Genomic DNA, 23,739 nt, shown 5'->3' on the forward strand with positions numbered 1-23,739 from the left:
CAAAGTATATTCACCACAAAATGGTACTTTTTTTTTTAAACTATGACCATGTTCAAATCTTCAGTATCTCTAATTCGTGATTAAAACAACGGCCACGCACAATAAAGCTGCACCATCCGTGAGAAGTGCACGGCTCCTGGGAGGGCACGCGTGTGCTGGTGGTCACGACCCCGAAACGAGCGGCGGGGCAGGAGCACCGGCAGGAGAGGGCCTTGCTGAGGTCGCCGCACTCGGGGACAGGAAGGGACTTTAAAAGGCGAGTGTCCCCTGGACAGGGGAGGAGCCGGGGCGGGGGGGGGCGCCTCTGGGGACGCGGCGTGAACACAGCCCAGCAAGGGGCGCGGTTTCACGCCGAGCGAGCACACGTTCGCCTGTGAGCGCAAGGGCCTCCTCCACACGTGGCCGTCACAGACAAGGCACGTTCTCACCCTAGACTCGGCTCTCTGGACGTGAGAACGTTTTGGTTTTAAATAAGCTTTTCTTCCCACAAAACGAGTATCTCTTCATCTTACAAAACCCAGCAGACACAGAAAAGCTCAGCGACGACAGCCGTGCCCTGGCCCCGCCACGCGCGGGCGGTCGCGACGGGCGCAGCTGCCCAGGCCGCCCAGGCCGTCGCTGCCGCGCCCTGCCCACGCCGACGCTGCGTCTTCTCCGCCTCGCTCTTGTGCTGTAAAGACACAGCTTTTAAGGCAAGGGGATTCTTTTTGAAGTTACCGAGGCTTAGGAAACGCACGAGCACAAGCGTGCAGCGTGGTGAGGGCACGCCCAGACGGCTCGCTGCACGTGGGCTCGCCGGCTTTCAGAGGGCCAGGCAAGGGCCTTGGTCAGCAGGACGCCGCAATGCCCAGCCGTGCCCCGGCATGAGAGTCCGGTGAGGACTCAGGACCGGCCTCGCCAGCCCCAATCACATTCGGTGCTGCGGCTCCAGGGGCCGGGTGAACAATTCTTGGACAGCAGTGACCGGCCGGGAGCAGAGCGCCTGGCACCCGGGCTCCTGACCGCCGGCTCGGGCCACGGCGGCGAAGCTGCTTATGGCAGGTGCACTGCGTCGTGAGGAAGCCGGTGGGCCACCAGCCAGACGGTGGGCCTGAGGGGAGGGGCCAGCCCGACTCGGGACAGCAGGGGAGCATCGACCCCGCCCATGAGGTCATACATCTGAGCGGTCACCCCGGCGCACACCTCTGGACACGCCCTCCGGCCAGCATCCTTGAGTGCTCCCCCCATCCCTGCCACGGCCAGGGCGGGCGAGAAGCCTGTGCCACCGACAGCGGCTGTGCCACACGGGGTCGGAAACAAAGGCTGCACTGGGCAGCTGGCTGCGCTGGCACACGGGGCTCGCCCGGGAACACCGAGCACCGCGCCAGCCTCCGGCCGTCTTCCCAGCGCACGAACTCCCCAACCACGCGCCATGGGGCTGTCCCCACACACGGTTCCACGGCAGTGACCGTGCAGGTGCCCGAGCCCACTGAGGCCGTGGCCACGTGGAGCCAGAGCCCGCACTCTGCCCGCCGCCCTCAGCTGTGTCACCACGGCTACGGTGACGCAGCCAGCACTAACGAGCCATTCTAAACTGGTCATTTCCGTCTCCAACAAGTTAGAAACCAAATAACAAAGTGAATCAAAACGACATCCACACCGATGTCTGCACCGGGCCGCGGGGCCGCCCGGAGCCCGCAGGACACGCCGTTCCCACGCCTGCCCGGGCTCTGCGCCCATGGGGCTGAGGGCGAGCCGCCCCGCCAGCCTGCAGCCCACCTCCTGGCCAGGGCCACCCCCACCCCACGCCCCCCCAACCCTGCCAGCTCCGACGAAGACCGTGCAGGCATCGTCACCATCGTCGTCTCCATGAAAACCACCAGCAGTCCGCTCCACCGTCCAAACAAAAGTCATGAGAAGGGTATCGATTAGCAAACGGGGGCCACAACTGGAGCACCCCGGAGCACTGAGCAGGGACTCAGTGAGTGTGACCTGGGTTCGTGGGTCACCTTTACGCCCACACTTAACACGGCTAGCACAAGGAACATGGGGGACGAACGCACAACGAACTCCCTGCATTTTTAGCTGTTGATAAATTATGCAAAGAAAATGCAAACATACAAAACAAGTAGGAGCCATTCGATGAGGCCTCAAGGTCATAAGATGGCCCGACCTGCCCTCTCGCTGAAATACTGAATAAGTCACAAGAATCACTGACAACTCCGCGACTGCTGTCTTCCCGTTAGTCCTCGGGCAGCTTTGTCATTTCTAGTAAAGGCCACTAACTTCATGACAGTGAAAAAATGCCCCAGAGGGAGCTTGTCGTCTTACTCACCAGCCTACTGTCACAAGCACGAGACGCTCAAACACTAAGTCCAGCTGACAAGACTCATTCAGAGAGGGGGGCTGCCTCGTAATAGCCCGGCTCTGACACCGGAGCTCAGAGAGCAAGAACGAACTCTATGCGAGGCGGCCGCACACGCGGCGGGCTCCCAGCTGCCCCTCCAGCAGACTTCGGTGACACCTGCGATGAGGGACCAGGGAATTTCTCACCCGCTCCTCTCTCGTGGTGAAGAGGAAGAAAGGGGGCCCACGTGCCCAACTGAACAGCCTCAAAAGCAATTTAGCGTGCACCTATCACTTTAAAAAGAAATGAAACAAACACAGAGTAGATTAAAACTTTGGCCTGAACGTTGGTTTAAAATAAAAAACGCAGCCACTTTCCTTAGAAGTAGGGTCTCGTGTCTGCTCCTCTCCAATTAGGAGACGGTGGGTCCCACAGTGGCAAACGGAGATGAAGCAGCCCCAGCGCCCCTCCGACCGCAGGAGACCGGCCTGCCAGAGGAGCGGGACGCGCCGGGCCAGACGAGCGGCTCCAAGGTCGGACGCGGCCCGCGGGAAGCCGCGCCGTGTCTAGAAGAGTCTCCCTAGGAGACGCCGTGACGGACACGCTCCTGCGGACTCCCGGGAGACACCACCACCCACGCCTCGAAGCACTTAGAAGAAGGAGGATGTTCCTTTTCGGGTTCTGATTTTTCAGCACACTATTAGTTTTCACTCACGGTAACAGCATAAACACTCTCTTCCGGTTTTCCAGAATTAACTATTTAAACAGATAATCCAACAGACTTCGAGCCCCAAGGCCTACACCGGGTGAGGCCCGCAGGGGAGGAGGGTGAGGCCGGCAGGGGAGGAGGGTGAGGCCCGCAGGGGAGGAGGGTGAGGCCGGCAGGGGAGGAGCGCCTGCCGCCTGCCACCTGCGAGGGCCGAGGAACACCCCGCACCGCCCTCCCTGCCCCTCACAGGAACCGTGTGCGCCGGGCTGTGCGCTACACCTGCCGAGCTCCCCCAAACATGCACGCCGGACCGGTACCTCAGGAAAGGGGGGGCCCCCGTCCACATGCAGCTTCTGGCCAGTGGGAGTTCATCGCCCAATTGAGCTCATGAGGCCAACCCTCCCCCGCGCCTGAAACCACCGGCTCAATGATCTCTTTCCAAACATCTCCAGAATCACCTTTATGAAGAAAGTCTCGGGCCCACGCCCCGCCACTGTCCCTGCTTTCCCATCCTACTTCCTTGTCAAAGTCGGAACCTCATTCCCGCCACTGTCCACACCTCTGAAACTAAAACCTCAAGTGAACTCTAGAGCCACTCCCTCGCACGCTGAGCCGTCTGAGCGAAGCCAGAGAGGCCGACCTGCCTAAACGCTTCCCGGCGTGCAACGTGCAACGCCATCGTGTCAGACCTGCCGGGCGAGGGCAAGCGGGGGCCACGGCGGCCCCACGGCGGCCCCGCGCCCACCCCGCGCCCGCCCCGCGCCCGCCCCGCACCTGCCCCGCGCCTTTGGTGCGATGCGTCCAGAGCGGCCGCCATGCTAAACTCGCCCGGCGGTCTTGACACTAAATTCCACCTCCCGCCACTGACCTCCTCCTGCCCGTAAGAGGCTCCTAACTGCGTTAGAAGAAACAACTTTAAAAACGTGCTTCCGTTTGGAGCATTTCAAGAGGATGCTACTCAGCCGCCGTTCCCCAGGGCGCACCACAGATGGAGCCAAGTCCTGTCCAACGGCCACGTCCGCTCCAGCCGTCCTCAGAACAGCCATGCCCTCAGCGGCCCAACAACGTCCGACTGCCAGGCTGCGCTGGGACGACGCTGGCACGCAGACTGCCCGGGGGGCGGCAGCGGGAACCGGTCCCCACGTGAGCGCATTCCTGAGAGCTGGGGCCGGCCGAGCCTCGGCCGAGCCTCTGCCGTCTGCCTCGGGGCGCCAAGAAGCTGCCTGGGGGGGCGAGGACGGGCACAGAGGCTCTCCCGTCACGCTGGAGCCTCGGCGGACATGCTCGCCACACCAGCGAGGGCGAGGCGTCAGTCGGGAGCGCGGGGGTGCCGAGTCTGCGTCCCTCGAGTTTAGACCCTGGTCAGTCGCAAGGAGCTGGACTCCCTCGCTGCGAATGTCACATGACACGACGTGTCCTCAAGCGAATCCCAAACACGGAGAGGGCCTGGCTCCAAGCGGTGGGGCTGGGCTGGGGTGACACCCCGAGCAACAGCCTGGCCCCGGGGGGGCTCCCCCTGGGACCCGGCTCCTGGGTGCTGGCCTTGTCTCCCCTCGGCCACCAGGGACGGCCATCGCTGGACTGCGCACGTGGCCACTGGCAACAAACATCCAGCCCGACAGCAGACTCCCGCCCCGCAGCGGAGGCAGGCGGCCCTGGAGCATGGCCACGCGCGTCACCGGAGGGGCCGCACCTGCAGCCGGACCGCGGCGTGACGGTGTACGTGACGGTGCACGCAGGGAGAGCGGCCCCTCGCCGCTGCCGCCTCGGGCAGCCCCTGCCGGCCGACGCGGGGCGTGCGGTGGGTCAGCACCGCACACGAAAGCTGTCCGCCCCCGGCCGGCAGGGCGCGGAGTACCACGGTCTCTGGAATGACGCTGTCCAACACGGTGGCCCTGGCCAGCCACACGTCTACTTGACTGTCGAGTACATAAGGTTAGTATTTAAAATCTGGTTCCTTAGTCACATCAGCCACGTGTGCTCAAGGTGCTCAAACGCCGCACGCGGCCGACACCACAGCCCAGACGGCTGGGCCTCCTGGGACACACCGGGCACCGCAGAGAACACAAGGGCGGCACGAAGCAGAGGCTCCCGCGGGCTGACCGCGCAGGCCGATCACGGCCCTGGCGCTCTCGTGGGCACAGCAATGCTGGTGAAGCGCCCGGTGAAGCTGACGAGGACGAGCGGGCACGTGCGCACTGAGGAGCTCCTCGGGGAGCAGAAAGCCCCAGGGTGCGCAGGCCACGGCGAGTCTGGGCGAGGTCGGGCCTGCGGCTCAGCGCGGGGTCCCGGCAGACTGCGGGGCAGTGGCTGGGGCGGAGAGGCGCGTGCACATCCGCGTGTGGGCGGGGGATGGGTAGCACGGCCCCGCCACGGCTGAAGTGGCTAAAAACACAGCCCCGCAGGGGCCTCTTTCGAATGGGTCAGAAACTGGGAAAGGGGAACCGGACCCAACACGGAGAACCGGAGCGGCCAGTGCCACGCGCGTCAGGGCCCCATGGCCAAGCAAAGCCACGTCCAGCCCCGGTTCCCAGCTGAGGACAGACACCAGCCCCCACGCCCTGCAGCCGACAGGGTGGCCATGACCGAAGACTCACTGTGCAGGCACGAAGCGTCCCCGAGGGGCGGACAGGAGGCTGGCAAGGGAGGCCCCGGCGGGCCCCGAGTGACGCGGCGGTGCGGCTGAGCGGCTGGTGGGCACACACCGCGCACGGTGCACGCGGGCAGGGCACCCGGGGGCCTCACGGCAGGTTCCGCTTCCCACCCCATCCAAACAGCCCTGTCATCGCCGGCAGCCGTCGAAGGTTCAACGAGATGGAGGAAACGCGCATCGGGGAACAGCGGGGGGCAGCGGCCGCCGCTGCGACGTTCCACACCATTACGTAAGATGGCGACCGCGAACACCACGGTGCCGCGGACCACGCCCACGGCACATGCCGCGGGGGCGTCTGCGCTCCGTCCAGGGCCGCCGGCGCGGGGCGCGGGCGGCACTCACCACGGTGGGGTTGCCGCTGCTGATCAGCTGGCTGACTTCGTGGAAGATGCTCTTGCAGTCGATGGACTTGTCGAGCGAGCCTCGCTTCACGATCACCGCGACCGCCAGCAGGATCTGCTCCCGCACGTACTTCTGGAGGCTGCGAAACACAGAACTCGAGGTGAGACGTGTCGCACGCCCGACACGAAACGCCCCCAGCTGCCCCCTGCGCCTGCTGCCCGACAGCGCGCTCACACCTGAGCACAGGGCGGCCTGCTGGTGACGCACACACCCAGGGCCGGAAGACCTGGGTGCGAATCCGCACCCCGCGACCAACGGCATGGGACCCTCGGTGGGAAACGCCCGGAGCCTCCCTCGGGGATGACAGCAGCGTGTGGTCACAAGGACTCGATGTCCTGAAAGCTGCCTGGGGCACACCGGCACTAAGCTGCCCAGGCGGTGTAGACAAGTGTGAGTTGGTGCCCTAACAACCAGGTCGAGTCCACCGGTGAAGAGAGGGATCCTGCCCTCATCCCCAATGAGCAGGAAGACGGGAAACCGGTTCCCCGTGACGTGGAAAGGCGGGGGCACGCTGCCAGCAAGAACACCGATTCTAGAGCCCCTGGAGAGCCTCGCCTCCAAGTGTCATGGCCGCAGACGCACTGGTCCCGGGGGGACGACACGAAGCCTGTTAGACCACAAGGGCAGAGACGTTCAGCTGCCTTTTGCGACCACCTCACAAGGGTGAGGTTCAGAAAACCGAACTCTGAACTTCACAATCCAGCCTCTAGAATGCCACAGGGTACGACCGCCACGTGCTCTTGGGATAAAACCCAAACCCCTTCACCTGGCTGACGAGTGGTGGGACACCCCCAATTCACCTGCTGTCCAACGTGGTTGTAACGGCGCTTTTACTCTGGGAAGTGTCCCGATTTGGACATAAATGACATGGTGACCCACTCCAAAGGCACCTCCTGGCTGGTACCTGCTCCCCTCCCTCGCGCCCCTTCCACGTGGACTCAGAGCCGCAGACGCCCTGAGCTCCTGCACTTCCCGGCACCAGGTTCTCCCCTTTCCAGGCCCCGTGCCAAGACCACGATGCCACTCTGTCCTGACAGCTCCCTGTGAGAGCACGAGGCCTGTCGCCAGGGGCTGAATCGTCTCCCAGATCGGCCACCAGCTCTGCCTGCCGCGGGAACGAGCCCCCTGCCACACAATAGGCATCTCCTGACCCGTGCCCCTGTGTCCAGATCAAAGCGGAAGGACCTCGTCACAACACAGAGCTGACGCGTAGGCTGAGCCCGAGCACAGAGGTCCCGCTTGAGAGAGCAGTGCCGAAGGCGCGCCGTGCTTCTGGGGGACACGGCGGCTTCAGACACGTGGACCAGAGGAAACGCACAGAAAGCCGCGCGCTCGGGCCCGGCGCGGACACGAAGCTGTGAACACCTGTGTCGACAAGAATCGAGCATCTCTAGGAGAACAAACGGCGACAGCTAACGTTTGCCGAGCGCTTGTGATAAGCGATACTGTCACTTCGCAAAAATCACCCATTCAATCCTCGCAACAGTCTTTAGAGTAAAATAACATTACTCACTCTGATCATCAGAAAATCACTGCACAGGGTGGTCCAAAAACTCGCGCGAGGCCACAGAGCTGGTGAGCAGCAGCAGCGGGACTCGGTCCCCTTCCCCGCCGTGATGCCACACTGCCTGCCGCTCCCAGGAAGCCCCCTCTGCTTTCACGCCACACAATTTTGTCTTCGCCAAGAGAAAAAAGCAGGAAAGAAAGAAAATTCTGTGCGCGAAGCGGGAGGTGCACCGTGGGGCGTGTGCACGCCGTGGCACGGCCTCTGGGACGCGGCCCGTGCAGAACGTCCAGTCGGGACCCGCCTCCCGCCCGCGCCGCGAGGCACGGAGGGGCAGCTCGCTTTAGGTCAAGGAGACCGGAGGGCATGGCGACTGAGAACAGTGGACACCCCGAGGCCAAACCCCGGACCGGAAAAACCACCTACGGAGGAGGAAAAGCACGTAGTGGCACCGCTCAGTCGCCGGGGGCGACCAGCATGCGGTGCCAGAGTCATGCGGGGAACGGGGACGTGGCAGCTCACGCCAAGTGCTGAGGTGACGCCCTCAGGGACACGCACGCCCGGAGACGGTCAGGGGCACACGCAGACACGTGCAAGGGAACTCGGGCGTGAGCAACGGCAGCGGGGCCCCCTCTCGGGCGTGCGCACACTCGCGGTGCCACTGTTCACGACAAGGGAACGATTTCACTGCGGAGCCCGACGACCGACTCTCAGACAGCTTAACTAATCAACAGCTACGGGCGAGATCACATTTAAGTCCACCAGGGGACCCAGACTTCGGTGCTCCCCATGCTGGGCGGGACCGTGATAAACGAGCGGCGCTGGGGCAGGCTGGTGCCCTCGTCCAGACACGAGAGCTGAAATAGAGGAGAAAGGCTGGAAACTGGGGCCTCCGTTTCTCATCCTGTTCAAAGCAGAAGAAATGAGCCATTCCGTCCGCGCACACGCGCGTGCGCCCTCCCACCTACAGAGTGAGCAGCCGAGCCCGGCGGGCTGACACGTAAACCTTGGCTTTGCCTCTCACGCAGTTTCTACACGCAGAGCCATCAGCACCCGCCGTGTGCCGAAGCCACACTGTGTTCCTGCTGAATGTCACTGACCGAGGCCGCTCCAAGTCATCCTGATGTCCGTGCACGTGCCCCGCCGTCATTCGACCCTCCCAGGACCAGCGTGTGTGAACACACGCCACCCTCCCAGTGACCGCGGCGACCGGCATCTGCGTAGCGAGTGTGGACCGCGCATACGCGACATGCACGGCCTCTCCTAGGAGGAAGACTCGCTGTCCAGGGGGCTGTAAACTGAGTCTCCCTGGAAGCTGTGTGGCCGGCGACTGTCCTCGCGTTTACAGAAAAGACCACGGAGCAGCAGATGTGCGCGGCCTCGCAGTGCGGCAACAGTGTGCGCTTCCCTGGGCCTCGGCTTGGGGCCGAGGAGGGACCGGGCGCTGTCCCATGCGGCCCAGCCGCAGCCCTCGGCAGCTGTGAGGCGCCCGCTCATCCCCTGACACTCCCTGAGCTGAGAGCCAGCCGAGGGAGCCCGCAGCTGGCTCTCAAACGCCACTAAGCGACGGCACAAAGCCGACGTCCAGCACGCACCTTCCGCGGCAGCGACCCAAGCCAGGTGACCACAGGCTGCGGGGCGCAGAGCCCGCCCCGCCCGGGGGACCCCTCCGGCACCTACTTGGGCCTCTGCAGGACGTAGGTGAGAAGGGACGTTCGCAGCGACTCGATGCTGCCTCTGTCCAGCAGGATCCACTCGCGGACGACCGCCTCCATGATGGCCGTGGCGGCCTGGAAGAGCACGTAGTCCACTTTGCTGGTCTCTGGGGAGGAGAGCAGACACGCCCCGTGAGCAGCGCGCCACCTCCCTGGCGCCTCCGCTGGTTAATTTAAAACAACTTTTCAGATAAGGAACGGGACGGTTACCTGCTCTTTTTTTATCCAGTACCACAAAGAGGTTAGTCCCTCTCAGAAGACACCTCAGGCAGGTGGCAGCTAATCACCGATCACAACTGTCACAAACTTTCCTCACCTCTCTTCAACTGTTACTTCCAAAGCATGAGGAACTAAAAAATAACACAGCTTTAAAAAAATAAAAATAAAGCAATCAGAACATTTTCTAAGAGATTCTCACCCTGTGCAAAACAGCGCTTTGTCTCTGCAGAATCCCTTAATGAACCAGGCCTTGAACGTCACCATCTGTGGTGAGCCATGCTATCATAACATTTCAGTCTGTTACGTAACCAGGCTTTCAGCAGGATGACCCATCTCCAATAGCAGATTCGGAAATAAACACTATCACATTTAGGTTTTCTCAAAATGTTAAAAAAAAAAAAAAAAAAGTTGCATTTACACAAGGTGAGAAGTTCTTGTGAATTTTCTGATTGCAATACTGATCGAACTGAGTAAATCCCAAAGCTACACTTAGAGCGCGCCAACCTCAACTATCGAGTTATAGCATTTGAACCCAAAACTGAATCAGGAGAGAGAAAAACAGAAAATTAACAGACCTAAAAAGTATTCTATGTTAATTTTCTATTTTTCTTTGATTCACCACTATGATCAGTTTCCAGACAGCATTGTCAAAAGGAAGAGAGTTGAAACAAAGTCAGGAAAAAGTGGAAATTTTCTGAAGCTCTAGAAAATACCCATTGAGTGAAATCTACGCTTGCAGGGCGTTCGCTCCGACCGCGAGGCGTGCGTCTCCGACAGCCACAAGCAGCCCGCCCCGGCACGCGCGGACCTCTGGGATCTACCCGGGGTGTGTGAGGTGCGGCCAGGCACACGTTGCCTGTCCTCGCTGAGCTTGCGGCACTGATAATCTTATGACTGATCGTGATGCAATTAGCGACAAAAATGTGCAAGAAAAGGGATGCCTGGACGTGGCTCCACGGTGCAGTGGTGAGCACGTCTGTTTTACATGCAGAAGATCCTGGGTTCGCGTCCCAGTGGAGCCATGGTCCATGGTCTACAGCCATGCCACCGTGAACAACCCCGACATATGATCTTGGAAGCTAAGCAGGGTCGGGCCTAGTTAGTACTTGGATGGGAGACCACCTAGGAAGACCAGGTGATGTAGGCATAAATAATAATAAATACTTTTTTAAAAAAAGAAAAAAGAAAAGGAGCCCTACACAAATTCCTACTTCGTTAGGCAGCTGCCAGGGAGTTTTGAAAATACCAAAACTAATGAGAGGAATGAATTTGGACCTTTTATGGTTTTATTATTCCATGCTATCTCAAACATGAGTTCTGACATGATCATCAAAATACAAAATTCAAGAGACCTCAAAATACAATCGATAAAGCAATAGCTTCCGAAAATGTAAACTTATTAAGTGTTCTATTCAAAGAAGGTCTGAGACAGAAGCCAGCTCCACCTGCTCAGACCACTGAAGGAGACATACGGCCGTTATGCAAATCATCTCCTCCTAGAAATCTCTTTAAAAGACAATGATGGTTGTCTGCCAATCTTCATATCTTCACATTACGACAGTAAAAATTTTAAGGACAAAAAACCTAAAATCCGTAACTATGGATTTTAACGAGAAAGCTAAACCTCAGGGCCTCACAGGACCTTAGAAGCCGAGCTGCGCAGTGCGTCTGCTTCAACCGCATCTCACAGCTGACGGGGCGCCGCACCAGGACACCGGGGGGGGGGGGGGGTCAAGGTCACGAGCTGCTGCGCTCCTCGCCTGCGCCCCCCCGCGCAGTGCCGCCCCACGCCTGACGACACGTGCCCAGGACAAGCGCCCTCCAGACGCAGGGAACGCGCTCACCGCTGACTGCGCCGCGCACAGACCGCACGGAAGGCGAACGGCCCTCCGGAGTCTTCAAGGCGCCTCTCTTCCTCAGACACCTCTGTCTGGCAGTGAGCGAAGACCCCTACGTCACTCCTCCCATAAGAAGCTGCTTCTGAGAATGGAAGAATCTGGAAGAATTTTCCTAAGCTAAAAAATCACTCTTTTTCGTGAACACGAGACCTCCCGACACAACGAGAGTTTCTAATGCTCTGGGAGGGTCTCCCGCTGACCAGGGCACGGTCTGGACGGCCAACTGTTTGAGGTCACTTTAGCAGGATGCTTTCGCTTCCTCCCACACACAGTAACATTCTTCGTAACTATGTTTAAAACTCATTTATATCTTGTCAGCCATCTGAAACCACACAGAGCCAGGAAGACAAAAGTTAAAGTACAGTGAGTGACAAAGAAAAAAACGCTCACTACGTTCTGATTACAAAATAATTTAAAAAGAAAAATAAGACCCTAGGAGCAAGCCCCAGAGGTCAGCAAAGACAGTCATCTCTCTGACCTTCAAGCACAGGCTTCACGGGCACCGAAGTCGGCCGAATGACAGACACACACACACACACACACACACACACACACACACACACACACACCCAACAGTCAGGCCCCATTTCATTCCGCTGGGGCTACCCTGGAGATGAGAAGTGAAAGACACCCCTCCCTCCCTGACAGAACACCGCGACGCTGGCTCCGGCAGTGCTGGCCGGGAGGACAGCAGTCCCCTAACGGGAGTGGGAGGGCGCCTGACTCTGCGATCCCAGGGAGTTCCCGAGTGCCAGAGATGAATGCACAAGCAGCATGCAACATGCACACGCACGTGTGCACACAGAAAAGAGCAAGACGGGTAAAGCCGGAATGAAAACAAAGGGTAAGTAGAGGAAGAAACGAGGGAAAATGAGAAACATAATCACACTTAAGTCAGACGCGGGAGGAGGAGTTTTAAGGGGCCAGAAAGGGAAGCATGGAAGGAAAGTCTCCCCTTCAGGAGAAGGTCCCACCCAGGCGCTCCACAAATGACACACAGTGCCCAGATGAGAACGTGGACGTCCTGAATTGCGATTGGCTGCCACTTGCATGAGAAGTCTTGTCAGAGGAAGGGACCCTCCGTGCTGGTGGCTGAGCACGGAGCCACGAGGCTGTCCGTGGGGTTCGGACGCGAACATCAACGCGACACGGCGCTCTGCGGGGCATTCGCGACTCCTCGTGACACATGCACGCGGCCGTAGTAATTAACGCTTCAAAACCAAGTGGACGTCAAAAGCATGACTGGGGCTGACGATGCTGCTTTTAGGAATTTTAATGGGAAAACAAAGAGTTTTCCAAAACGAGTTCAAATCGTAACAAGGCACCAGGACTTCATAAAAAACGCACCCTCGAAAAAGAAGGGAGCGGCGCAAACTGACGCGCTCTGACCCAACGCTCACGACTCAGAGCGAGTGCGCCGCAGCCGCCGCGGTGGCTGCCTCGGGCCCCGGCGTCCTGGGCAGTGACGCCGAGTTCACGAGTAAACACTCTCCGCAGGCATAAGACACGTTTTCTTAGTGCCAGAAACAAACTCGCCCAAGTATAAAAACTGACCGCTCAAAAAAAATTTAAAAAAAAATAAAAAAACACAAAACTGGGAACTTGCCAGTTGGGCATCAGGTCAGGAGGCAGTCACCGCACTGTCCCCTTGCCGGGGACCCGCTGCCCACCAGACGGAGCCACCGCCCCGCCGCCGGCTGCTCGTAAACGAGCTTACAAAGCCGTGTGAAAGGTGGGGAAGGGCCACGCCGTGGGCCCGACTGTCCACAGATGCTCCCGCACGTGGCTGCACCTGCGCCTCATGGCACCTCGAGGCAGCCAGACCTGCTCGGCAAAGTGGCCTCGCGATGCCCAGCTCACAGGTGGCATGGGCGCAGGGAGGTTCACTCACGCCCTCGAGCAGCAGGCACCATGGGCCTGGGTGGCACGGCACCCACGCCAGCACCCCTGCCACCCGCAGTGACAGCGAGCCCTCGGCGTGAGCACCGCTGGCGGGAGACTCTCCCCGCAGGTGCTCCACCCGGACACCAGGGCACTCACGAGCACGAGAGTAACAGGCCTCTCGGTTCCTAGTGCTCCACTACCTGGTTCTGCGGTCATGGGAAACGCAGCCTGTCGGAGCCTTAAATACGGTCGCAAAAAATGGCTCCATTAAGAAAAACAGCCAATGATAATGAGATTATAAAATAACCACTGAAATCTCTTTTGCTATTACAGAAAAATGTGTAAGAGGCAGAAGACTATGTATAGCATAAATATATATATATACACACTAAGTGTTTGGGGGGCTTAGAAAACGCCATCTTTGGAAAGAGATCACTGTACACATGTCAGATGTAAGGTACTCATAAAACATTTTTTACAAGAGTGAAATCAGTGCTTCACTTTAGGATACACGGTGATAACTACACAGAACTAACTAATATCCACTAAGAAAGCTGAGTACAATGTGGTTAAAAAACTACGAATAAAACAAAAGAAAGAAAATGTAGAAATCTCCAAAATTAATCTTAATTTTAAAACGCTGGGATAAGATATATTTCCTATAACAAATATGCTTGAAAGTAATTTTTAAAATATTAGATTTTTTTTGTCTACTCTTAACAGCCTTCACATTATGATCGATAATAAAACAAATTTCTGAACGCTATATTTAGGGAAGGAAAATCAAAATTAAAAAAAAGTTTTCTATCTGGCCATATTGAATACCTTTAAAGCCACTTCAGTGGAATATTATTAAGGAAAAATTTTAACTGTACGAACCTGATTATTTTTAAAGAAATTTAAAATAGCTCGTGTTCAAGACAGAAAAGCCAGGTCTGGTTACACAAAAATACTTTCCGAGTGACTACTTACCCAAGATGTGCTTGCACACCGCGAACGGCGACTTGGATTTCCTGAAGGATAAGAAGACGTGCTCCGCGTGCTGGCGCTGCTCGCTGCTGACCATGGACGGCGGGGCCTTCGCGGTCACGAGAGAAACAAACAACAGCACGCTGTTTAACAAAAGCCTCGAACTGCAGCAACCGTTTCACCCGCGACAAGGGAAAACACTTCCCCTTTTGGGGTGGCAAGGGGAGGTCTTCACTTTTTTTAAGAACTATAAAATAAAACTTCATAATAAATACTTAAAATACAATTTCAGAAAAAAGGAAGAAATTCCTGGCAAGAGTTGGGTCAGAATCATTTATAGTTGCCTACATTTTAAAAATGATACTTATCTAACGTCTTTTAAAAAACACAGATAACTTACTGCTTTTTATTCCAAAAAATACCACTCCATCTAACTTGACCAAGCTCAAATAATTTTGAAATTCTTTGGCACTGGTGAAACTGAATCCAAAATTACCAAAAATTGATTTCTAAAAGCAATCCTTTAAGATAGAAGTAGTATCAGATAATCCTACCCAAGGTTTGCTAAAATCATCATTAAACCAGAAATCTTAGGGAACAGCGAAGCCTGGAATTCACAGAACTCCTATTTGAATAATAAATGAGCTAGCCAGAAAGGTCAGATATAGCTCAATAAAACGACTTCTCAAGTTTGCCCAGGTTTTTAAGTTCCATTTTGTTCTAACAATCTTTCTGCTAAAGAGAGTACCCTCTGAACTAGCCCCCCCCTCTCTAAGTATACAGTCCCACTATATGGCTTGGTCGTGCCTGACTCCCATGAAGAGATTGCCCGTAAAGCCTACTAATCACCGTACCAGAAGTCTCAACTTGGGAGAGGAAAAGGGGGGGGCAGACCGTCAGAAAATAAACCTTTGTTACTGAAACAAACACAAAGTAGGGAAACCATAATTTCAATCCTATTTGAAGAATCTGGAAGTTGAAACAAATGTTGCGACCAAGTACAACAATCAATATTCATTATAAAATATGTCAATTATCAAAACTGGTCATTCTAATTTGTTAAAACAGTAAAAAAAAGGGATGTACATCCAAGTGAAATTAACTAACTTTGATGCTCTGACCTAAAGGAATTCTTAAAATTAAAGCCAATTCACGACTACTATTCTTAATGGTATAGCACCCTCTACAGCTCTCTAGATAGAACTGCAAGCATCTCCAATGAAGAAGTTACATTCTTCAACACTTTATAAATAAGTTATTAATAAAATGCTAAATATAAATATGCTTGTCCTTCCATTTGCAAATTCTGCATTCCCACCATTCTCCCTTACTCGACAAGCTGAGTTTGTGTTCTGACAGGACATTTCGTCACACACACGGTGCTGTTAGCAACCACCACCTGCCACAGGTCATACAGCTGGGGATGCAGACCACCTCTGGAGTACACTCTTCCTTCTCATCATCCTTTAAAAGCGCTACACAGGCATAATTCTGCAAATTAGCGTGTCAGCTATTACATCAACAAAAATCGTTCCCGAAGCTAATTGTCTACGGGCACCCTGATAGCCACAGACTTAAAATTAAGTGCAGGTCTGAACACACTTTTCATATAACAAAGTGATGCTGCATTTATAAAATATCATATTTCATAAACAATGAAGTATATTCTGAGAGAGAGAAAGCGAGAGAGAAAGGACCCCGGCGACCCCAACCACCCCATGAGATAGATACTCTCGTCCCCATCTTACACATGCGCAAACTTGTACCGGCCAAAAACACGTTATACTGACAGCCTCTGATTCACTCACCAAAGATTTTAAGTTAATGATGAGAATCTGCTCAATTTTCAGGTTTCTCCCTATAATCTTCCCTTAAACCTTTGGTGCTCTATCTAAATGTAAATCCCTAACATAAAATGATACATTTTGTTACTTTTCAAATGAGTGGGCTTTCCGTTCCCCACAACACTGCTGACTAGATACCCTGAACAACTCTTCAGCTAAAACCAAATAAAAATTCAGTAATGAATTTCAAAAAATTTTCAATGTATTGCTGAGCTCACAGTAAATCAGGGAACCCTGAGAACCGAGAGAGGAAGCAACAGCGGGGATCCCCAGGTGAAGCCGAGCACACACGCGTGCACCCGGAGACACATGGCAGTCCCAGACTGTGACCGCCGCCCAAAGTGCGCAAGACAGAGAGAGGGCCCGGGCCTCCTGGGGCGGGGCTCCCAAGGGACATCCCTCCACTCGAAGGGGCGTGTCCTCAGTAGAAGGGCAACCGATTAAAAGAAGGGGTGGCATCATCACACGAGAGTTCTATCTCGCGACTCCATGTTCCGTGACGAGAAGCCGAACCAGCCTGTTTCACGGAAAGGATATGCGGCAGTATCCTGCACTCTTTCACGGCGTCTGTGTGAAAGTTTCTTGACAGAGCTCACGAGTGGACGAGTGTTAAAGGGGGGCGCATACGAACAGGCGACGCGAAACGGTCCCGATCAGTCTATTTGGCATTTACAAATCTAAAGCTGAAAATGACAGTTACGAAGCAGAGCATCCGGCTGTTTTCTCTCCATTGATATTATACACCATCGGTGTTTTGATGATTCTAAAGTAAGAAAAAGACCGGAATACGAAGAAAGAAGCTATTAAAGATGCATCCGGGGTCGAGGACCAGCACTCGCTCCGATGGCGGGGACGCAGCGAGCAGAAGGGACGACAGAGCCTCTCGGGGTCACCTGGAATCAGACCGGAGGCGAGCGCAGAGACACGGCGACTCCGGCCCCCCCACGTGGCGCTATTCGAATTCACAAAAACCAAGACCTCGGCGCCTCGCTGCGCGCGGGAACTCGGCACGCGCCCACGGTCTACCGAGCGCTCCCGCAGGCCACCGGGGTTCGCGCTGCTCTCATGCGACTTCTCTGACCCACTGAAGCACAAAATGACAGGTAACACTCGCAGAGCGCTGTAAAAACGCTTCCTTCAATGTGAGTGAAGCCGTCTAACCTCGGCATTAACTCTGAGGCAGCTTTCATTTTCCCACTTTAGGGCTGAAGAAACAGACACACAGAGGTTAAATGACTAGCCAGATGTCACACGGCCAGTCCCAGGCAAGCCGGGACGAACCCAACGGTCTGGCTCCAGACCCCGGATGTCACGCCGCCACCCCGGCCCCACCTTTCGTGACTGCCCGCTGCTTCCTGGTCCGGCAGGAGTGTGGCCCGCCCAGCGTCTCACCTAGCTGGGCCCGTCACACGTCTGCTGCTGTTTCTGATGAGTTCTCTGGGCCCTGCCCCGGGAGAGCTAGGACCAGGTCTCTGAAGTTACTAATCTTCAAAGGCTGCGGTCAGACAAGCTAGTATTAAACATGGGATGGACCAGAACGACATTTCTATCCTTTTTTAAGATAAGAGTTGAGAAAGTCTGAGCTCCTACGACTGTTTGGGGGTCGCTCCCCTCGCCCATGCTCACTGTCCTTTATCGCAAGAGTCCCTGGCACTGAAAACCCTGCAGGGTGTCGCTACACGCCCTTGGCCCGCGGCTGTGCTCAGGGACCTTCCTGCACTCCCAACACCTTCGAGTGCCTCTTAGCTGGTCCCCACCTGATGCAACCGGAGTGTGGCAAAAGAGGCCGGAATTCACCGCCTCTCCACACCGCGGGAGGGAACCACATGGCTGGCTAGGCTCGGGACGGGTGAACCCCCTTTCCGGGGAGGCTGAGCAGGCTTTTCAGGGACCGTGACCTCGCCGCGAGCCGGGTGAGATGACCGTGCAGAAGAGCATCCGGGCGGGGGGGATGGCGTATGGGTGAGGTCACGCAGAGGGGGCTCCAAGGAGCGGAGCGAGGCTCTGGCGGAGCCCCCGCGGGCGCCGGCCGTCACTCAGCCCCCTCCACACGACCTGGGCCTGCCTTCCCCCGGCGGCCCGTCCAGACGCCCGAGTCCGCGGATCACTGTCAGTCGCTCACCACGTGCCAGGCAATGCGACGAGCAAGAGCAGAGGCGGCCCCTGTCTTCGGGGAGCCCCCACCCCACCCCAGCGGACGGACGATCGCAGCAAGGAACGGCACTGAATGGCAGGTGGAATAATGTGGCTAAAGCAGACGGCGCCACGAAGAAGTTTACCGCGTCCAGAGCCAGCTTTGCCAGCCCTGCCTGAGACCCGAGGAACCGACCGTGCCACAGGCGACAAAGGGGCAGGGTGTGCCACGCCAGGGGGCGCCGGAGGGGGTCCAGGAGGGGGGGCGGCCGGGGCGGGCCGTGCCCAGGGCCGGCGTCACGCGTGTGGCCCGCGCAGTCGCGTGGGCTCTGCTCCTCGGAGGGCCCGTGCTGGGTCTCAAACTCCGCGGTCGCCCTCCTGGAAGTCTTCACGATTTCACCCCTGAACTTGTGATTTGTAAGTGAAGCCCAATGGGACAACAGAGGCCGCGTGGGGACTGTGAGCATGGCAGCAGCTGCCTGTCCGTCCCTGGGGGCCCCGGAGGCCCCGTGGCAGGAGCGCAGGCAGCAAACCGTCAGCGACTCGCCCGACACCACCTCTCCGGGAGCTGCCAGATGCCGGTCTAGTCCCTGGTTTTCACAGCTCTCACAGCAAAGCGAACACCCAGGCTTGGACGTGGAAGTCAAACTTAAAGCTTGTCATTATTTTACTGTAAAGCTCTGGACGAACCATTTGTTAGTGACAAGGACAATTTCACTTTTCCCCACAATTGAAGACACAGTGACAAGACTCTGACACCGCAAACAAGTCCACTAAACCCTCCGTTTTTCTTTTTTTTTAATTTTCTTTGTTATTCTCATACAATTATTCTTCCAGATATATTTCCTAATTAATTAGTCGGCTTTTTCTCCGACCTGAAAAACAGGTGACGGGGTAGGAGACATTCTGACTGAGGCTGCATTCAACCTGCAGCCCACGGGGAAGGGACACCCCCCCCCCTGCCAAGACTGTCTGTGGACTGAGACGCACACTGCCTTTCATTCTGATCGTCTTTTATACTCTTCAAACAAGCTGTAAAGTTTTCTTTGTAAAAAAAAAATGTTGTACGTTTCTTATTAAATAGTGCCCTATAATTAATTCCTACAGTTTTTAGTCCTAATGCTGAGATCGTGTTTCCATTTTTAAGCTGATCTTTGTTGGTATAAAGGAAATTCTGCTACTGGTTTGTCTTAGATCCAGCCACCCCAGGACACAGTTGTTGGCTTTAATAGTTTTTAGTTAATTTCCTTGGATTTTTCTTCTGAATATCTTCTGAAAATAATCATTATTTCATTTTCTTTTCAATATGTGCACTTCCTCCTTTTCCTTACCCTACTGCATCAGCTAGGCCCTCCAGAGGTGCTAGAGAAGTTACCTTAGGACTTCCCATTTTACTTAGTATCACCTTTCACTAGTGGTTTCGAAGAACTGTTTTTATTGTATTTTTATCAATTCCTAGTTTATTGAATTTTTAATCATAAAATGCTGTTAAGTTTTATCAACTGCCTTTTCGGTATCTATCGATTCCAAAGGTCTCTTCACATTTCTTCTCTGGATCACTGGCTATGTTCCAATAGCTGAGTTTGACACAAGTCTAACTCTAAAATATACACTTAATTGAACTGAGTTTTAAATAAAAATTTTCCGCTAACTCTTTTTTGAGAAAAAGAATTCTGTCAGTGCCAGTTTTTTAATACCTAGTGCCACAGCAGAGACTAAAAGACAAGGCTGGACTAAAAATGCTTACTGAATACGACGCATCTTTCCAGTAAGAAAAGGAAATGCTACAATCAAAGCTCTTAATTTTATGACATGCACATTACCGATTTTTAAAAAATTAAAAACACTGTGCCTCATACAGAGAAGGGGCTCAGGAAAGCCCCACCGAACAAAGGCTCGAATATTCCCTAAACACATGGTGTCTGTTTCCTCCAGGCCTTCATACAAATGGATCCTTCTGCCTGGGTGCCCCTCATCCCGCTGGAGAGCTCCAGTTTGTCCTCATGACTCAGCTTGAGGGGCACCTGTTCCGAGAAGCCCTTTCATTTCTAAGCCCCCTCGTTCTGAGGCAGACGCCCCCCACTCTGTGCTCTCCCGGAACACTGAGACACCTCCATGACAAGCATCACATGACGGCGCTGGTAGCTTTGCCTTTCTCTCCCATTCCATGCACCCTCCTTGCAAACAAGGTCTGTCTTTCTAGTCTCCCTGGCATGTGTAGCATTGTGCCTACCATGTGCCTACTGAAGATGCGGTCCAGGGGAGGGATCCCCAGTCCCCTGGCTGCGGACCAGTACTGGTCCGTGGCCTCTTAGCAACAGGGGCGAGCAAGTGAAACTTCATTTGTATTTGCAGCCGCTCCCAGTGCCAGCATCACCGCCTCGGCTCCACCTCAGACCATCAGATTCTCATAGGAGCACCGGTCCCTGGTGCCAGAAATGTTGGGGACCGCTGCTCCAGAATGAGTGAATGGCCAGAGGCTGAATTCCAGACCCAAACCGGCTATATGGCCACAGGAATTTCAGTAACCATCTCTGAATCTTGGATTTTTCTCATCTATAAAGTTTAAGAATACCTCTTGTCCTATTTACTTCACAGGATTAATGTGAGAATCAAAGAGTGTAAGAATTTTTGTATAGCACTGGTTTTGCAGATGCTTTCAAAACATTAACACAATTACACTACAATAAAAGCCACGAAATCAGTTATGAATGCCTTTCATTAAAGTTGCATTTAGATTTAATAAAATACAATCATTTTGAAATCGATATATGCAATTACTTTTCCATGAAGTGCCCACTAACAGATGTGGTCTGCACTGTCTCACACCGTCACCCACTAAGGACAATCCCTGACAGCCCAAGGGGACCAGAGACAAAACCAAGGAAATTCAAGACGGTACATAAACAAAGCACTCTTTGGCTCATGGTTCAAACAGATGCAGTATTAACACTAAAAGAACCCTAAACTTTTCCACTTCAGGGTCTTGGAAATCAAAATGCATCATACATTTTATATTTATTCACCAAAAATAGATACTTAAAACAAACTTCCTTCAAAATTCATCTACGGTAAGGTGAACAAAGAATGATATAGATTATACAATCTCATTTATGTAAAAACATACACTTAAAACATGACATGTGATGTTTTAAATGCTCAGATGCTTAGAGATTCTCGATTGAGACATGGAAGAAAGTCACCTCCAAAGAGAGGGCAGGACCTGCGGGGACTCTGCCATCCCCCTCCCCCCCACACACACACCTTTCTGCACGGCCTGACTTCATACCATTCAGAAGGGGTTTCTAAGATTTTTTCTGAAATTAAGGTTATTTATAGTACATCATTTATGCAAAAAAAAAAAAAACCTAATGTATGCTGTAAAAGCATCGGAAAAAAGGCCGAACTACATTTAAACTTAGTAAGGGAAGCAGGGAGCAGGAAGCTCGCTTTGCATTCCGTGTATGTGTGTTGGTGATATACTTTGATATAATACGTTCGGTATTAGTTATGATTTTTAAATAACATAAAATGTATCTACAACCTCAAATTTTCAGGTCCTTAAACGTAATTTGCTAGAACTCCTAGTCCCACTGTTGAGAACGTCACACAGAAGTGTGGTTGGCTTTACTCACTCTGCTGCGTATTTAATTCCCTCTCAAAAAAGTTAAGGTCAAGTATCTTAAACAAAAGCCAACACCTGGAATATATTTGGAAAAGAAATTTTCAGGCTCTATTTAAAAAATGTTACACTTGCACAATGCTTTCAGAACTGATCACTTCTCTTGCATACTGTTACCAATTTACAAGTCTTTCCTCATTCTAGTTTGTTTATCTTCAAATTATTTTCTGGCAAGTACCTACCTCACTGTTTTGAATTAGAAGATTCAGCAGGGCTCAGAGCATTTCAAGTAAACATTCATTTCTACCTTTTTTGGGAGGGAGGGAATAACTGTCGAGACCAATAATATCCATAAATATTATCAACACTCTAAAGGGCTAACATGCTATTTTATTTAGCAACTGCAATATCCGAAAACCACATTTCGAATTTTCCCATCAAGTGGTAACACAATACATTTACAACATGACGATATGTGGACTCTTAGAAGCAACGTGGCTCTGAAGGGGCGCCTGGGGCTCTGGGCTCCGGAGCTGGGCTCTGGACCACGCTGCTCAGTTCTGTGTCCTACCTTCGCCAAGCCACTTCTAACTCTCTGACCTGCAGTTTCCCCACCCATAGAATGGAAGGGAGGACGCTTAGACTAAGAACTTATTTTTCAGGGTCTCTCTTTTCTGAGAGACACTAATAAAAAGCTATAGACCCTCTTACCAAAAACATATGTTCACATCCAAAAATCTGCTTACAGTTTTTTCTGATATCCATCGTGGATGCCCTAAGACCAATGTCCTGAAAGATCTTGTGAGTTTGTTCTACACGCTAAAACTCTTGTACTGACTTTCACGAAATATATGGACTACCAAATGGAAAAATTAAGCAAAAATAACTGTGAAAGACATCACTAATTATTCTGAATCCCAAAACATATAGCAATTTTCCATGAATAAGATTTCGCCAGATGAGTATCCAGCTGACCCACACTGATGGAAATATGACAAAATCACCCGTTCTTTTAAAATATCCTAATGCCAAATAAGTGGAGGAGATTAAACAGTCTTAACTACCCCAAATGAGTTAGTTTCCCTGCCTTCCAGTCCCACTACTCAGTAGCTTACGAGGCACAGACCAGTGACAGACAGACCCAAGCTGGAGTCCCCATTCTACCACTTCCCTTGAAAATTTGGTCAGTTTCTTGGCCTCTACATATCTGCATCCCTTAGTCTACAACATGAAAATGGAAGCCCCTCACAGTCACTGAGGATTAAAGAAAGTGAAATACATAAAGTGCCTGGCGTTGCGGCTCACACATGGTAAGCACTTAAATGTGATCTATTATTAATAATAAATTGGAATGCACCTTTCAGGCTGAGAAATAATGCAGTAACTGCTCCTCTTACACATTTCTGAATACCTAGTAGAAGTTTCTAAAAAAGAACTATTTTTAATAACATTTTTCCATGCTCTTCTCCTCTGAAAAGATTGAAGTGTGTAAACAGATATCTACACAACATCCCTGAGGGAGAGGGAGGGTGGAAGGAGATCTTGGTTCTAGATCCAGTGGCAACTCAGCAACTATGTAACCCAGGCCACCTGGGAAAGCTGCTGCAGGGAGTTTTAAAGCTTGCAAAGCATCACGGCAGGTATTGGTACAAAGCAGGCACGCACTCAGGAAACGGCACTTACTCCTAGTCATCCCAGCTACTCCCTTACAGATGATACAACTGGCTTTGCCAGGGAAGAGGAGGGGCGTTGGCAAGCACAGACCCTAATTAACATCCAGGCAATGAGGAAAGACACTTAATTTTCTCCCATCAATGTAAGAACTCAAGCAAGTGTTTGGTGTCACATGCTACTTTCAGAG

The 23,739-nt window shown here is 53.5% G+C and overlaps 1 protein-coding gene across 4 annotated transcripts in view; it reads right to left on the reverse strand.

The window, feature by feature from the left end:
• The window catches only part of XPO4 (exportin 4), a 65,927-nt gene that overhangs the window by 41,000 nt on the left and 1,188 nt on the right, over positions 1–23,739 (reverse strand). Inside the window, exons 1-4 of one of the 4 annotated variants that reach the window (XM_016119896.2) lie at positions 14,283–14,392; positions 9,520–9,659; positions 9,275–9,416; positions 6,031–6,169 (exon numbers count right to left, since the gene is read on the reverse strand). In XM_016119896.2, the coding sequence (XP_015975382.1) occupies positions 6,031–6,169; positions 9,275–9,369 (234 nt within the window). In that variant the 5' untranslated portion in view covers positions 9,370–9,416; positions 9,520–9,659; positions 14,283–14,392. Of the gene's footprint in view, positions 1–6,030; positions 6,170–9,274; positions 9,417–9,519; positions 9,676–14,282; positions 14,393–23,739 lie in introns of those variants that run through there. The other 3 variants (XM_016119886.2, XM_036228356.1, XM_036228357.1) reach the window with 3 other exon arrangements.

The sequence above is a fragment of the Rousettus aegyptiacus genome, unplaced genomic scaffold (genome assembly GCF_014176215.1).
Source record: "Rousettus aegyptiacus isolate mRouAeg1 unplaced genomic scaffold, mRouAeg1.p scaffold_m13_p_11, whole genome shotgun sequence".
Lineage (NCBI taxonomy): Eukaryota > Metazoa > Chordata > Mammalia > Chiroptera > Pteropodidae > Rousettus > Rousettus aegyptiacus.